The following is a 17,748-nucleotide window of genomic DNA, read 5'->3' as shown; positions in this document are numbered from 1 at the left end:
TCCAAACGTCAACCGCCAGAAATCTGGAAATCTGATTCTGCTGCTCTATGAATCTGGTCAGAAGAGCTACAGATACTTTCGGTGTGGTTTGCACTTAGTGAGATGAATCAAATTACAGTTCCTTTCCAAACTGAATCCAACCCCATCCAGCACGCTAAGCCCTACGTGTGGAAACCTTTACGGTTGTATTTCTTGTAGTCCTTTTTTGATGTTTTAAATAGGAAAGTGGGAAAACCCACTCTAAGATACAATGATTGATATACACATACTGTAGTCGAGGCCATTAGAGTTAAGACAAAGAACCGAACAAATCAAGTCTGAGCCAAGATCAAGACTTTGTAGTTGCTGAAACAAGACCAAGACCAGATTAAGATTTTTTTCAGAACATAATGAAAAAAGAACCACATGTTTGTTCTTCATTTTACATTCATGATACATGATGGACACATGGTAGTCTTAGCCTACTTCTGCATTCTTTTGGAAGTAAATATTGGTAAGATTGAAAGGTATTTCTCTGTACCTTCTTCTCAATCTCAAACTTCAAACTATTTAAAATAAAACATAGTCATGAATAGCTGTCAGAGCACTGACCTGCTTTTTTAATTAGATAAAGTATGCTAATGAGTGCAGATTTTATTTGAATCTATTTGAATATGTTGCTGAGATTTAGTTACTATATAAAAAAGTACACAATACCGCCTTATCCTGAGACCAAGACAAGACCAAGTAAATATAATGCTGAGACCGGTGGTTTCAAGGCTTGACTTGATACTGCAACACTACATTCTACCTGAATTCACATTCATAGAGTAAAATATAGTTTTTCAGCAACTCTCTTCAACAAAGGATCCACTGTGGGACAAGATCTCCTTGGAAACAATTCAAGAAACAAGATTTAATAAGACAGTCTAACATTTTTCCTTAAAAAAACATGTGAAATGCATGCTTCTGGAGTACAATATGGTACAAAAATGACCTCCCATAGGCATAGAACAAAACTGCGCTCAGAAGCTCCACTCACACATTTGTGCTATTATTTCCATGGCAGGATCTTGCACAGAACAGAACATGTAATTCTCTTGGGACTATTTTACTGTTCTGTATTTGTTGGAAAGTTGAAGGTGATGCGTTTCTATTCGTCTCTATGTTCTTTCTTCTCTCTCAGGCGGAGGCACACAGGTATCTGAAGCACAGTACAGCCAGGCTATCAAGAACACATGTAAATAGCAGTTACAATGTAAAAGTTTTTAATGAAAACATTAAAATAACCCAAGGACATAATCTTGTTAAACTGTTTTCATGCTTGAAGTCCCAGATAATTTTGAACCCAGAACAGGATGTAGCATGTGGGAGGTCATTTTTGCACTGTCTTACTTTAGAAGCATATATTTCACAAAATACCTACCATAATCATAAAAAAACTGTGAAAACGAGAACAATATGTTTTTTGAGGAAAACCTTTGGACATTCTTTAAGCCACATGCTTCTCAGCTACTGTTACAAGTTATAAGTTTTAGGCCTATGCCCTTTGGGGCTATCTGTTATGACCCTGACCCCTTCTATGGCATTCCCTCTGACCAGAGAGGGCTTGGAGAGCGGAGGCTGGGCCAAGGGAAATGTGCACTAAATGGGAAACATGGCAGGGGAGTCGTATTCCCACACAACTCAATTAAAGCTTTATGGACTTGGTGCAGTAAAGGCCAGCCATTAAATCGAACACTTTCCCAAAGTACGTTTCCCCTCAGAGAGCCCTGGACGGCTTGGAGGAACGTAAGTTTTTACTGTTGCGTGAAATGTAATTTTCATTAAAGACCTTCACTCTGAGGTTTTTCGAGCAAAACAGTTCCTTCTGGCCCTGAAAAAGGAACTGGTGAATGCTGACCACAGAGGACGCAGTTTTTCCCTCCCCAGTGCTGTGGTTGGCTTTATACGATGACAAAGCAACGCAGACAAAAATACCATGTTTCTTGCAAACTTCAGGTTGGCGAGGCATGAGCAAACAGTCAAAATCAAAGATACCCCAGGCTGGAAAGGCCCCGTGATTTAGTCTTTGAAAAATTATTTCAGGGCTGCAAAATACCTTGTGTGAATATTTGAATGTCATATGTAAGTAAACACTGAACCTGCGGCACAAAACTTCAAACATTCATTGCAGTAATTTAGGTAGTGTTTACCATTTTTTTGTATTTTGAACAGACAAATTATAGTTCTCTCCCACTGAGATAAGTTCTTTCAGAAGTTGTATAATTCCATTTTTCTTGATCCAAAATGCTTACGCCAGGCTAGCATCTTACACACTCTGAATTTATATGTTTGTTGTTGCTGCTGTTTTTACTCTTTAATCAATTGTTTTTCTGGCACTCCATGGTAAGCCAAGGATGGTGGTGCCAAAAAATGCAATATGATTAAACAATGACACAGTAAGGCTGCCAAGAGTAAGAGATGAGTCGAATGTGCCTCAGCATGAACAATCACAGCAGGCTCAATCCTCTCCTTTGTTTGTTTCTGTGATTATTAATAAAGTGCTCATTTATGGCATGGCTCAGTCCTTTCATTGTGTCTTTATCAGCTGCTCACATTTCTAACTGTCAGAATGATAGCTCACTCTCACCACAAGATTTTTGAACCGAGACATTTTATGTTGCTCTGACGTGAACATCAAGGAACTCCCTGTACTGGGTGTGGTGTTTGGGGGGTTAATTTCAGCTAGCCTGTAGGGCCAGCTGTTCAGACATATCTTAAGCCTAGTCTTAGACTAAATAGGATTTTAAACGAAGAACCTACAGTGACAATGCAATTTAGTTCAAGACTAGGATTATCTGAGTCTGAAACTACAGCCCCCAGACAAGGCGGGCAAAGGGCAGTGCTAGATTTCACAATCAAAGCTGCTGAAAGGAAGAGAGAGGCATGACAAAGATATCCAAGAACCACTCAGGAAACAATTAAGCATTGCAGAAGCTGTTCTGAAGCTGACGCACCTCTGACTGAAGTCAGTATGTATCTAATTATTATCACACAAAGTGCAGTAATATATTGTGATACAGTACGTGAAAGGAGATCTGAACTTGTTAAAATAATATATCTCCAGAGCCACGATGGGAGAAGATCATATATTTTCCATGATAAATACACATAATTCATTTACAAATAAAGTGGTTATGATGAAATAAATACATATTAAAAATCTGAGCATCATACTTCATGTGCTATTGCACTGAAATGTACATTGGACGAACATCTTCAAAACCACTGAAGAAGCATTAAAATATTTATTTTCCCATTTTTTCAGTCAATATAAATATTATCATATATATATATATATATATACTTTTTTCCCTCCAAAATAGCTCTTTGAATGTTCGTACATATAAATAAAAGTCTTCATTGGGAGTTTGACTCTCACCGGCAGCCGCAGCCCTCAACGACCATGTCCTGATAGTTCTTCAGCACGACTTTTTCATACTCATCCAGGTAGAGTAGAGAGATAGGGCTGAGCTCTGTGGGCACGCAACAAGCCCGAGGAATGTTGGAGTTAACTGAGTTCACCAAAGTCTGGACAATGGCATGGTTTGTAGAGTTTAGGTGGTCTGAGAGTGGAAAGGGGCATTCGCCATGGCAGTAGAAGGCATGGTAGCCAGGCGGTGCCACAATCCACTCGTTCCAGCCCACATCACTGAAGTCCACATAGAGCGGGTGCCGACGGCAGTTGGTGCGCTGGTGCGGTTTCCGCCGCTGCTTTGGCCCCCGCCTCGTCTGCCGCTTCTCTCTGTGAGGCTGAAGGAGGGGTGCCCCCTGACCGTCGTGGCTGTAAGTGACCAGCAGCGGCCGGGCCTGTGGCCATGAGTCCTCGTCCCCGTGCAGGGAGCGGCTCACCCTCACGTGCCTACTCCTGCTCCTCTCAGCCTCTTCCTCTCCGCTGGCCTCCTCAGGGTGAAGCACCTCCACCAGCAGGCCATGGTTGTGGTGTGAGTGTGCGGTCCAGCGTGCCACTGCTGAGCTCACGTCAAAGCTCTCCCAGCGTGAATGTGAGTCCTGCACCAGACGAGTGTCCAGCAGCCTTGTAAGAGGCTCCTCAGATGAGGACTGAGCTGGCCTGAACACTTCAAAAATGTTTATGCGGTGAAAACCTCCAGCAACACTACTGTTGCTCTTTGTAAAGTCACTTAGCACTTGGTCTCTGAAAATACGCAGCTCTGCAGCTGTGATTAGCTCCTCTGCTGGCACAGAGGTGAGGTTAAAGATGAACTGTTGGGTAGTCCTTCCTTTCAGGCTGGACAGGGCCTCTAAAGCCTCTGGAAAAAAAGAACAGCAGTGTTACAAGTGCATCGATGCTGGGCAGCCACAGTCAAAATCTAGCCCAGAGTCAGATACTTATTTTGAGTACATTAAGCTTATAAAGCAAAGATTCCTTTGCATATCAATGACTAGAAACCTTGCCAGGCTGACCTCTCATAAGTTTCCTTCAGTGTTGTCTTTGCTTGCTTTAAGTAATAGTTGGGCCAAGTGTTGAGGCATTTAAAAACGAGGCAGTTAAGTGGGGGACTGTTTTGAGTGGTTGTATTCTAGGAAAATGCAGGTGCTTCAAAAGTTTCCCTTTAAAATTTTTGCAATCATCACATTAAAAGCCATCTTTTTTTTCTTGGATGACTAAAAGTAGACAATCTTACACCAAAGAACCCTTAATCTCTTTTAAAGTGAGACGTTTTGGAAATTCCATTCTCCATAATCCAACCTATCTGCTTCATAATCACCTAAAAAGACAGCATATTTCATTTGATGTGGGAAAGCCCTGCTCCTTCCTTCTTTCTTTCTTTTTTCTTCCTCTTTTCCCTCTCTCTCAGTCAGTCCCTCCAGAGGGGGAGTAACACTGTGAACGTGTTGGGGCATGTCTGAAGTAGTCAGCCACAGTTATGAGTGTATCAACATTCCTAATTTCTGTTTGTGCATTATGCCAAAACAAGGAGGCAACAGCTAATGACAAGTCAAACGTTTCAGGCTATTTGACTCTCAACGTTACTAGGGGTTATAGAGACAAACTTCCCCTGAAGTCTTTGCAAAACATTTTAGACAGAACAAAAACACAAGATGAAGAAGATATGAATCCAATGATTTAGGTAGACATGCATCTAATTACATTTATATTACACGTAATTTCATAATACAATTTGTGAAGACTGTGTCTAAATCATAAAGTAACAGTGTGTTCTACTGCTAAAGTAAGATGACCTCAACTAAACTGCATGACCTGAATGTTCTAATATGAAAACATAAGACATGGGGGGCAATTAAGTTGAGTGGTGGCACAACAGAACTGGATGTCTTGGAAACAAACAAAAAGTGGATTTCTAACAGTGAACAAATATATGCAGCCCACTGCCAAGACACTGACAAATGATCAAAGCTATTGTTTGCACTATGTCAGCACCACCACTGGGTGTCATCCATGCAAGTCCATATCACTGTGTGAGGCCTCCCAGCAGCCGTAATGACTCACTTTTTTGGACACCTCCCTAAAAAAACTCACGTGCCAACTCTTTTTACTACAAACTAGTAATCAACACACCAAAATGATTATTCACTCTGCACTGCAACAAAACACTAATATGTTGCACAAACCTTTAGATCTGAGTTTCTGATTCAAAATAACAGTTCCTTATTGGGATTTACATTTAATTTATACAATGTTTGCCAACAAGAAGTAGACCTACACATGTTACAACAACTTAAGTTGCCCAAGTTACCCCATCACTTAGCAAAAAGGTCACATTAAAACAGAGCAAGAAAAGACTTGTTGCTCATCACATTCAACTTAGACAGACAACAGTTCAGAAGACACTCCACCTTATACACTACTTCATAATGCTATGCATGGTTAGACATCAACTGACAAATTGGGACATAATCACCCATTAACAAACAAATGCCCCCTGGAAACAGATACCCTGGCAGTCTGAGAAGTCATGTAAAGATAAAAACCATATAAAGCCTACCAAAAAAACATGATGCTGTCAGCAACTAAAGGCCTAAGACATTATGCTGAAATGCTTATGTCAGTCAATGTTAATGGAAATGCCATCATGGACTCATGATAGTACTATGAAATGCACAGATTCTTGGGTAATGCCTGTTGCATGTGCACAGATGTGCCTGGAAAATCATTCTTAGTGCAGATGTAAACACTATCAGCTATTTTTTTCCGAGAGGTTGCAGTCAGGATAGCATTTTTTGCCTCTTTTAATAACAGTGAGCACTGGGCGTGGAATGCAGAGCCAGTTTCTCAATGATTGCATCAGAGAGTCAGAGAAAGAGCAGGACCTTTCTGGTGTTATTTCAGACAGAAATGAACTCGATGCAAGAATCTTTTTGAATTAAAGGGAACTTCCATCAGTTTTTCAAAATAAACATACATCACTCCTTAGATGTAATGCACATCATATGGAGCATTTTAAAGAATAACAGTCTATTATAGAGAATTCATTACAACAATAGTAACAGTAACCAGACGTCATGATAAATGTTTTTACATGCAATGTTTGTAAGCCTAAAATGGGGCTAAATGCATAAAAGTCAGCTTTGTGAAGGTATTATTTTTCTCCCTGGATGATACTAGGATACTAGTTTATACAAAACAAAAATAAACTGTACACTCTAGATAGTTCTAGATAGTCTAAATAGTTAGAAGATAGTTCTTCAATGCTTCTTTACTAAAGACAATGGTTCTATTTAGAACCATGAGTTCTATATAGAGCTATTTGATGCTTACATAGCTTTCTGCATGCTTAAAAGGTTCTTCAGATTGATGGAGAATGTGTTGTATAGGGATCTATATAGAACCTTTTTGAAAAGGAAAATTCACTATCAATCTGCAGAACTATTTAAGCATGAAATGGCTCTATATAGAACCATTGCTTCTACTAAAGATCCCTTGAAGAGCCATGTTTTTAGAGAGTGTAGGCCAAATCCTTATCGTAAAACTATCACAAAACAGTTATCAGGCAATATTTTCCTAACCATGTTTTGTCATAACTTCTAGCTCTTTCGGACACCTGGTTCCTCTCACTGCCACTGTGAACAGTTCTGACTCTAAGTTTCTTTGGAATTCCCCTTTAAGCAGTGAAACCCACTACACTGCGGTTGTGCATAAACAATGCTTGAAAAACGCGCTCACCTTCGTGATGGAAGCTCCTGATGGTGTTGGCCCTGCTGGCCGCTCTGTCCGCGCGCCTCCTCCTCGCGCCCTGCTGCTGCTGCTGCTGCTCTCCTCCGCCACCCGCCGCGTGCATGTGGTAGAGCTCAAGCATGTAGTGGGGCACGACAGCCGCGCCGCTGGGCGTGGGTCTGCGCTTCAGGCCGAACATGTTGAGCAGGCGCAGCTCGAACTCGCGCAGGAAGCTCGCGCTCTGCTCGCCGCTCCTGCGCCGCTCCACGTCGGGCACGAGCGCGGCAGCGACGCCTCCCAGCAGCACCTGAGCGAGCAGCAGCAGCGCCGTGACGGAGCGCACCGCGGCCACCATGCTCACGCAGATCCTGAGGAGGGAGGGAGGGAAAGAAGAAGCGGTCAAAAACACTGCCGCCGCTGCCGCTGCTGCTCCAGAGTGCCATGAGCAACAGCAGCAACAGCTGGAGGAGGATCTGCGGGCAGATGAAGAAGACCCGTAGAATCCCCCCACCCCCCCAAACAGGGACAATCACTTCTAAAGGTGTTTCAGAGGTACAAAAAGTCAGAGATAGCTCCCCCACCCCCCACCCGTGTGTGATTAACCGCAGTGGAGAGAGATTGACGTGAATTTTAAAAACGGACAGGGGAGACCAAAGAGGATGTAAAACAAAGAAAGACATGGGGGGAGAAACGCGGGGAAAAGAGAGAGAGAGAATCAAAGAAAGAAAGAAAAATCGAAAGAAAAGGGAGACATGAAGAGAGCAGACACGGAGTCTGCAATTAAGCGAAGATAAGAGGAGGAGGAGGGTGTGCACGCGTGCGTGCGCGCGCAGCGCGGTGTGTCTGCACGCTCTGTCTTTAGATCACGCGCAGGCATGAAAAGAAACTTCCAAAGAGAGAGAGAGAGAGAGAGAGAGAGAGAGAGAGAGAGAGAGAGAGAGAAAGAGAGAGAAAGAGAGAGGACCGGCACAGGGACTGGTTGCGTGGCTAAAAAAGAAATGTGGTGCGGTTTTAGGCCGAGTTTACCGCTGGATAAAGAGAGAGAGAGAGAGAGAGAGAGAGAGAGAGAGAGAGAGAGAGACCTACAGGTGGTAGCCCTGCCTCAAACACCTTAAGTACACAAAGTAAACATAAAGTGTTATCTGATAAGGAAATAATACAATAGTAATAAGAGACATGCTGTTCTTTGTAGCGGTCGAAACTACTGAAAGACTTGAGGGCTTCAGTCAGACAAAAGTCCCTCACTCCTTCATCCACCCCTCCACTAACAAGGAGCCCCAAATAGTAGCCGAAACGTTTCATTACCAAACGAGGAAGCGCTGCGGTCGGTCGTTGCTCCAGCTGTCGTCTCCTTTAAATTCCTCATCAATTCGCGTTAAAATCCACACGGATATTCAACGGACTACACACAGCAGCGGCAGCAGCAGCCCGGCTCTCCTCTCTTCGTCCTCTCCTTCATACCCGTCAAACAGGCTGCGTGAGTCGGTCGAACACACTACTAAAGTTTTTGTTTTGGTGTTTTCTTTACCAGACAAAAATGATTACAAAGGCAAACGGGGGCATCCACGTGAACATGAGCGGAGGCGGTGAAAGTCTCCTCTCTGTAACATCGCTCCTCTGCTGTGTTTCTCTCGTTCAGGTGAGCTGTTGGCCGGCAGCGCTGCGGAGGCTGAAAGTTAGTTTGAAGCTCCTGCGCTCTGTAGCCACTGAGCTCTGAGGAACGTCATCACCGCGTGCGCCGCGCGCTCTGTTTGAGCCGCGCTGATTGGAGGCGGTTTCGCTCCTCGCGCTCACTCTGCTTTTTTTGTTGTTGATGCTTGGTGATGTCACCAGTGTAACGCTCTCACAGAGTGTCCGTTGGAAAAACACGTTGAGAAAGTTGGACAGATAAGATGGACTTTTGTGAAGCATGGAGGAAAAAGCTTTAGATTTGGAATACATGATATAGTTTTTCAGTCGTTCAGTTTTCCTCTGAACCGAACAAAGGAAGGTTTAGGCATCTTCAGATATATTTAACAGCGCTAAATTAAGCTAGTCAGTGTCAGAGGTGGGCAGATCCATCCGCTCGGTCACCCCTATCTTACTGGAATAGAGCTGTGTGTTTGAATGCTGCTTTTCTTAGTTTTACTTGAATTCAAGCATATTTGTGAGAAAAGTTTTCGTCAGTTCTACTTTCTATTTTCTCTAGTTTTCCTCAGTTCTATTTCAGCCCTTCAGTTGCCAGGCTAATTCTAGGCTAAGTTTTATTTCATTCTGTTCTGTTATTTCAGCTCTGGACTGCTTCACTCTCACTTTTCAGCATTGGCATTTTATCACAGACCAAACAGACAAATACATGAGAATAACAAACTTTTATCCTTATTCTGATAAATGTTGTATTCTGCAGTTCTATGAGGAGCTTAAGACTTTAAGTGATGCTTCACTCCTACTCAGGTTTTTGTAGCTACTTTTACTTCAGTCATAATTTCAAAAATAACAATTTCACTTGAGGCTAGTTTTAGGCTACTCTACCCACCACTGCTAACTGCTCTTTTTCATTAGCAAGCCGTGGGTCAGTCTGGGCTGTAAGCATCCCATACTGATAAGATGAAGTGAAGAACTGTTTTTAGGTCATGATTTCTGAGGTAAATGTCTGCCGGGAGCAGGGGAACTTCACCAGTGCGCAGAGAGACATAACATGACTCCAAAGTTGAAGATTAAGCCAATCGGACAAGAGAATGTGAAGAGTTTTATTTGCCAGTGTTACAATGCTGGCTTCTCTCATGCAGTAGGCCTGAAGTGTTGATATTGTTTATAAGTTGATGTAGCTTATTTGAGTCAATTAAAAAAAGAGTAATTGATCTTTATTTATCCATTTCATTTGTTCACCTGTTCTATTTGACTAGCAATTTGATGGAAACATGGCTATCTGTGATCAGTGCAGCATAATTCTCTTGAATGCAACCTACAATTTACATTCACAGAAAGATTTTCAAACTGGATAAAAACGAACTGACACATTGCTGGTCCTTTTAGTCACAAGGATTAAGGGGGATTAAGGGTGTTAGTGACTGGTCTTTTGTAGTCTGACCACTCTCTTCTAAGGCTTCATTCACTTATCGCTGCAAATTTGAAGACAGAGGTGACTAATTTAAGGTCAGATTATGTTGTCAGTTGGCCTCCAGTGAAGAAAGGGAGGCAGGATTATCTCTGGACACTACCCCCACCCCCAATGTAAGAAATATTTAGTAATCTACCACATTATTCAGCAAGGTCAGCTATGTTCTTCTGTGCATTATCAGTACTAAAGTATAGATTCCTTTACTTTAATTTGTCACAAAAAAGTTATGTAACCCAAAGAATAGGCAAACCCAAAGTGCAATGGTTTAGTTACAAAGAGGAAAGTTGGTCTGAAGCCATTCATATTGAAAACGTACATGAGCGTGTGCTTAGTAAACAGCATTTATGTTGGAGGAATCAGCATATGAAAACCCCTCATTGATTACAGGCATTCATTTCAATTACGTGATGATGGCAGGCTTGTTTTGACAAAAGCAGCTGGGCTATTGGGCTGGGAGAGATGGCAGCAGATGAAACTCCATTGAGATCAAAAGATATCTTTGTCTTCTTCTAAGACAATAATGTCTTATGAGGGATAAGCCGGGGATCATCCACTTAGCAATTAAAATACACTGACGCATTCCATTGCTGAGGTGATGCTGCCACACCGTCTCATAAGAAGCTTGTTTAATCAATTGATTGCTTTGAACTGCATTAATGAAATTACCAGAGGACATCAACAGTTTGAGTACTGACTGACCAACAGGTCTAGACTACACTGATAAAAGTGAGGTCAAATTAAAATGTATAAATCAGGGCACGCTTATGGCTTTACTGACACAGCAGCACGGACAGTTTCCAAAATTTGAATTGCAGTTTTCTGCCTGATCTGTTTTCCAGTAAAGCTTTTTGTTTTCTGCTCATCTGCTGGTTGTTGTGAAAACATCAGGTCATGAACTTGGTGCTCTAAACCCTCCAGTGGCCAAAGGTGTTTTAGATTTAGGGATAACAACCCACAATACGTGTTAAGTAGCCTTAATTACCGAAAACAAGAGGATTAGGGAGAGTGAAAAGAATGTTTATCTTCTCTTTATTGTCTGCTGGCGTGGCCCGAGTCCTTAAGAAGAGAATGTGTCCACAGGGCCTACTGGTATGCGTAAGTGTGTGTGTGTGTGGAGGGGTATGTGTTTGCACATGAGTGTGTCTGAGCCTATTTGTGTGTGTGTGTGGGTGTGTGTGTTTTAATACAACTTTGATACCTCATTAAAAAGCTTAAAGACATTATCTAACAAATTTGTACTTGATGTAATTATTTACTGATTGGATGAAATGTTATCTGGTTTGTCTATTATTTTCTCATAGTCCAATCTGTTGACATTCCTTAATGGTGGCAGAGTTCTAGGCAGTATTCAAAGCCAACTCCTTCTCTGTCCTGGATGCAACTCTGTTTCTGTGGCCTAAAAATGTGAAATGGGGCAACTGACCCATGTAGAGGAAAAGGCTTCTGCTTTTGTGCACATTACTTTGCAATACAAGATCTCTGATCCATAGCTGTGAGATCACTGGCCTTTGGTCATCTTTTCCTTTGAACTTTAAAAGACAGCCCAATAAAGGACAGCAAGGAGTGACTGGTGTCAGGGACGAGACTGATATGTCCATATTTTAAAGCTTAAATAAGAATATAAATGAGTGAGTTTATCACTCCAATATTCTGATCCAATGTCTTTTTGGGTTCTAATTATTTTAGTATTTTGTAATATTGTAATTCCTATATAATTCCATGCTGAATTTGGTTGTTATCTTGAAAAAAGAGGCTTCAATCTAATGCTCTGTGAAAGCTGTTTATTTCACCTACCCTCCCTGAAACTTTTTTTTAAAAAAAGGTCAGGCATCTAATCTAGGCACCCATATTTTAAACCGAAGAAGGTCTAGATTAGTAAACTAGGACTATGTAGAGCATGTGTGATATACAGAAATGAGTTTAAACTTTAAAAAAGTAAATCATCTTTCCATATTTAGCAAAGTCTTTTATATGAAATCATTAATTTATCTAGAAACAATACACCAACATAGAAAATACCTCCACAAAGGTACCACTGTACTTACTTGCTCAGTAATGCTTCAGCCTAAATACATAATTAGCAAAACTCTATGTAATTACCAGCAATTTCTTCCTGGTCCTGTGTTCTGCGGGTTTTGCTGGTTTGAGTGGATAAAATTCGTGCAGGGCGGCACTGCCATAGAGCTTCAGCTGACGGTACGAAAAGAAGAGTAACAAATGCAGTGCGGCTATGATGTCTGAAAACCACAGTATCTTTTTTTTTTTTTTAGATCTAAAACAAGCTTATTCCGTGAAACAAGGACATACATGGGACATTCCACTCCCAAACTGCTTAGGCATCCAATCACATGGGTCCTCAGCAATGCCTTCTGTTGGTCACTATGATTTGATTCCATGAGAAAAACTGAGAGTTTGGTTGGCTACCAGTATGTTACCAAAACATGGCACAACCACAAAGGGATTTTGGTTCCTTTGAGTGCAATCACCATGGCTATTTCAACCAACTTTGAGGCTAAGCTATGTGCATGGAAGTAATATGAGATTTCAGCTCCAAACTCTTCTGTCTGAAGCCCAGGTCTCTGTCAGTGGAGAACACAGACTTTTGTCAGTGATCTTTCTCCATGGCTGAATCAAGCACCATGTTATTGTGCAGTGCAGGTAGCTGATGAAGAGTAAGTATCATTATGGAAGTATCTGAGAGCCAGTGCTCCTCTGCTGTATCCTCCAATAGGCTGAGTAGAGCTCCTGTCATCACCTGCATTCCACACGGCTGTCTGGGAACAAGACATGGAGATGACTCTGCAGACTGAGCCCTCTTACACCGTGCTAACAGTTGTTTGGCTGAGTGGTACACACACATTCCACTGTTCATCAAGAAAGCTCGTGCTGCTCAATCTAAAGCTGACCCAGACCTCCCTCTCAGGTCCGATAAGGGAGTGCAGCACTTATCATACATGTGGTGCAAATATTAAACAAGGCCAGCAGATACTAAAAAATGCCTTGCAAAGTCTGGCCAAGAGTAAAGAAATGGAAATAACTGTGGATTCATGCCATGCGGCCCACTTCTTAGGCCCTTATCATTACAACAGCCGAGACACCCTCGTATAACCTAGTCTTTCATAATAACAAGACTAGATGAGACAAGAATGCACTGATTAGGAGAGGTAGTGTAGCTACCCAGTTGGCACTGGTTTATGATGCATGCTCTTCACTTTACATAGGATGCTTAAATATGTTTACATTGTGCTTAAAATTTATATGCAAAACTTATTACACTCAGGAGCTCCTAAGCCTCTAACACTGGGCAGTAAGGACCGGGTTACATCCACTCCACTCTGCCAAGAATGCTGCCAGATATTTCTCCCTTAAGCGCTGTAACCTTCACGTGGCACATATTGGTTTAGTTTGAATTAGAGGATTAAGAGGGGCAAAAACATTCTTCGGGCTTCCTCTGTAAATTCAGCTGCTACACTACAACGAGCTAGATAGCTTTGCTTAAATGTGTCCCTGATTGCTGGTGCATCGCTGCTGCAAAAAGTTTTGGTGCCTCAAGTAAAGCAGCATTTCTAAGAGATTAAGATGAGAGATGCAATGTACTTCTAGTTTGGAGCGAGACTGGTAAATACAGGGATCTGCCCTTTGAATCAAACTGGCCTCGTAAAGACACCACATGTCACTGAATTATACGTTTGCATGATTAGAAGCTTGGGCTGCATAAACATCCCGCGTCAAGATTTACATTTCACCGCTTAAGCACAAGCAGCTGTTTATAGCCTCCCCCGGAGAAGCGAGGAGACTCTGCTATACATAGAGGCGAAAAACCTTAAAACTCCATCCTCAGAGACTCATTTAGATTAATGGACACGATGTCAAATTAAATGTCAATTATGGAAAACATGGCTACCGATCACCCTTGTTAAGACGGAAAGAGCCGTAATGTTCAACATACATCAAAGTGTCAGTGCAAAGAAAGGGCCGTTAATGACCCTGGGTTTTCATATCATAAGAAAAGGCTGGTGGTTTGTGCTTTGAGGACTTACAGGAGTGTTATTCTTTTTTTTCTTTAAAAATTGGCAGTAGACTACACATCCTTTCTTCGTCACTTTGCTAAAATGTCTGTGAGCAACGAGGTGCAGGATGCTGTTCCTGATCTGCAGGTTTACACTTGAGACACAATCTTAAGTGCACATACCACAGATACGCAAAACCTAAACATGGCATTTGAGAGAACGTCAAACAAATTCAAGTGGCCTAATGTGAAAAGGTTGTGTTATTTTATGGAAAGGTACACAATTTACGATCAAATCTTTACAAATGCGCATCATACTTTTGCATTTTGTCTTAAACGTGACTCAAGAATTTGTTTAAGTTTAAACGGGTTTAAAACTTGCTTGAATCCAGTTCGCTCCAGTGAAGGCAGTGCTTAGGCTACAATGGTTCTTTAAAGAAGTGACCTACATGAATAGCTTTAAGAAAGTCCAGCAAAACAGAATGCATTATTACTGAAAGTAAGTGCAGCAGCTGCCTAAAAAAATATGTAGAAAATCTTTTTCTAAAACCATTTCCTTTATTTCTTGAAAAAATAGTTCAATGCACATACTAAAGCCCCTGTCTTGGACATATCCTAAATGCCCTAAGCCTATGTGTGTCAAGGTTTAGCTGTATGTAAGACGGAGAGCAGTTGTGCGAGCTCTGGAGGGAGGTAAAGAGTAGACGTGTTTTGGCATCCACACAGCAACATTAAAAGTGTGTGGTTTCACAATAATAATAATCTCCAGAGCAGCTGTGTAAACATTTAACTGAGCACGCCTCTTGTGGCACGATATGGGATCCTCATGTGGAACTGTGTCTTTTGCTTGATGCAATTGTGTGCGCATATCAACACTTATCTCCATGTGTATACCTTTCATCTGCTATTGACTTAACCCTTGACCATGATGTTTTTACAAAATTGGATTTCGGAGCTGTGATCGACTGACATTCCCTTGCAAATGCATCCTATTTCAGAGGTTTGACCTCCTAAACTCCACTTTCTTGTTGTACATACATAAGGAACTTCAGAGCAAAACGTCATAATGTTTGTTATTAGGCCCTCGGCTCAGGCCTTCATGCCTGTGCCTCATATGAAGTGGTCTGCGTATGTAGTATCACTGGAGATTCAGCGCTAAGTAAACGGCTGTGTGTGCGCCGACCCTCCAGCCTCTTTAACTCATGCGACTTAATTGCCTGTTTCCTCTATTTATCTTCGCGAAAACTGGTGCAGCAGCGCAGAGTGTAATGAATAATCAGCCGGATCAAACGCAGCCTTAAATTACACCAGAGAATCAAATGGAGGCTGATGCTCATTCATTCGCATGGGTAAACACTGTGCCTGTAATTCACTCTCTCTCTCTCTCTCATCACACACTCCATTACCGTGATGTGCCACTACAACTGTCGTAAACAAACACCAGATGCCTCAGTATACACCTCTTTGATCCAGGTTCGGAGACCCCCCCTGCACTGGTGTTCAGTAGTGAGGAATTTTTCATAGAGAAATACCTTGCTACTGGTTAAATCCTTCAAACGAGCTTCAAGCTCATCCAGACTTAAGGGTAAGAGCACTGATACACATTAATAAGTCCCAGGGAATATTAGAAATCTTTGCATGATACTGAAATTGGGTGCTACGTTAAAAATTCAAAAAGCAGGTCAATGAAAAAAATGTATGAAAAAACAGTACAGTAAAAAACATATATATACAATATTATATATATACAATATTATAAAACACAACTTTAAGATCACTTATTAGACCTATCTGAGATCTACCTGGGTGTGGTTCTAATATTCTGATGAGCACCCATAATTGACAGCCCTCTGTCCAATATTCCCATCCTGCAACGCCACTGAACTAAATAAACACAAAAGTGCGAGAAATGAGTGAAACAGGCTCTAAACATGCAGGTCTTACTGTAGACATGATTTGGCTTTTGTATGGTGATGCCTTATTAAAGGTACAGGTATAAAAGGTATAGGAGGTAAAGTTCTTGTTCACTTTACTACTGGATGTGACCATGCTGGTGTGGCCAGTTGAACTAACAAACTGATGAGTAGACAAATGGCAAAGTGAGACAAGCTAACTTGCTAGCTCAGTAAAGTCTGCTAGCTTTGTGATGGGTGATGATACTACTTACGTATACAATGATTAATACAGTTTACATCGAAAGAGGAGAACTTTGGCAAAATAAACTGGCTATTTAAGCAGATATTGGAAAGTTATTCATAAGACATGCATTATACTTGTAGCCTATATTTTGTGCAGACAAAAACAAAATTAACTTAACTAGAAATACAGATTTAGGTTTAAGAAACATATTAAAAAGTTTGCAGATAATCACCAAGTAGTATTTTTGAAATTAGCTTATAAGCATTTTCACATTCTGCACCACATGTGTTGGAGTTTCATTGTTTTTTAAGGAATTATTCAAATGAAGCAAACTGTACACTGTGGAGTCCAATACTGGAGATTGATGAATGACTTGGCTGGCTCAAAGAAAACCACTGTTCCCTGCATTAATCCAATATTTAAACAGAACACAACGCTGTGCAGCAGTTCTGAAAGTACAGGATACACTACATCAGAAGAGACAATTGTGGCTTTTTTAAAACTCTTTAAAAACTCTTTAAAAGAATGGACTCAGAAAACTTTACTCAGAAAAATTAACATTTGCATCTTCCCACAAAATGTTCATTCACATTTAAAAGCTGATCTCTCTACCTCACCCACACAAGCACCCCACCACACACACTGTGAGAGTTATCTCACTGAAGAAAGTGATTTGTTCCTGATTTTTTTGCCGTTCCCCTGCTCTATGCTGAGAAGCAGAAAAGGGGGTTCCTGCTTGGCTTATGTATGGATCTTTGAGGAACACTGGGCTCCTTGTCACCATGTCAAATTTTACCTAAGAATGAAACATTCTATTTTCCTAACCTGGTTAAGTAATCACATTACCTAAGGCTCTGTAAAGTGGAACAAACAGTAGCATAGAACTTCAGCTTCTTTTTATGTGCCTTGAGTGACAGATTGGCTTTCATCAAAGAGGCCAGCGTCGAACTTGTGGAGTCTTTTTGCTACACTAAGAATACTAAATTGATCCTCATATGCGGAACATCTGGTGAAAAGCAATTTCCACCCAAGTGTTTTAGTATTTCCTTATAATTAATTTCATATGTACATGACAAGAGCTACTGGCCTCCCAGAACAGGCTCACAAAAGCCAGCTTTGTTCACTCCTGTCAAAAAGTAAGCTGTGGTTCCTCGTTAAAGCTTGCTCTTGCTTTGACGCTCGAATCGATGATGAAAGGTCCGCCTGGGAGAGGAAAGTCCCATCTTCCACCTCAGAGGCAGTGAGGTCAAGCTTTGTGCGTACATTCATTCTGCTGGTCAGTTATGCATCTACCACAAAGACAAACGAGAAAGGTTTACTGAAATGGTAAAAAATTGCATC

General features: G+C 41.4%; 1 protein-coding gene across 2 annotated transcripts; it reads right to left on the bottom strand.

Moving 5' to 3' along the window:
- Window positions 1–3,096: 3,096 nt before the first annotated feature.
- On the bottom strand, window positions 3,097–8,928 carry bmp2b (bone morphogenetic protein 2b). 2 transcript variants are annotated; one of them, XM_036581772.1, is made up of 3 exons: window positions 8,465–8,928; window positions 7,169–7,527; window positions 3,097–4,292 (listed from the first exon to the last, which is right to left on the bottom strand). In XM_036581772.1, the coding sequence occupies exons 2-3, from the start codon at window positions 7,512–7,514 to the stop codon at window positions 3,400–3,402; spliced, it is 1,239 nt and encodes a 412-aa protein (XP_036437665.1). In that variant the 5' UTR covers window positions 7,515–7,527; window positions 8,465–8,928; the 3' UTR covers window positions 3,097–3,399. The 2 variants fall into 2 exon arrangements, with proteins under 2 accessions (XP_036437665.1, XP_036437666.1); XM_036581773.1 differs by lacking the exons at window positions 7,169–7,527; window positions 8,465–8,928 and adding an exon at window positions 4,752–5,913.
- Window positions 8,929–17,748: the final 8,820 nt, after the last annotated feature.

Source organism: Colossoma macropomum, unplaced genomic scaffold, assembly GCF_904425465.1.
Source record: "Colossoma macropomum unplaced genomic scaffold, Colossoma_macropomum, whole genome shotgun sequence".
Lineage (NCBI taxonomy): Eukaryota > Metazoa > Chordata > Actinopteri > Characiformes > Serrasalmidae > Colossoma > Colossoma macropomum.
This window is presented reverse-complemented; position numbering and strand designations above follow the sequence as displayed.

Bases quoted from the DNA above. Each gene is read 5' to 3' on its own strand.
- bmp2b (XM_036581772.1), bottom strand. From the start codon at position 7,514: ATGGTGGCCGCGGTGCGCTCCGTCACGGCGCTGCTGCTGCTCGCTCAG. The intron at 4,293-7,168 runs GTGAGCGCGTTT...CTTTTTTTCCAG, and splicing joins CAGGAGCTTCCATCACGAAG to AGGCTTTAGAGGCCCTGTCC.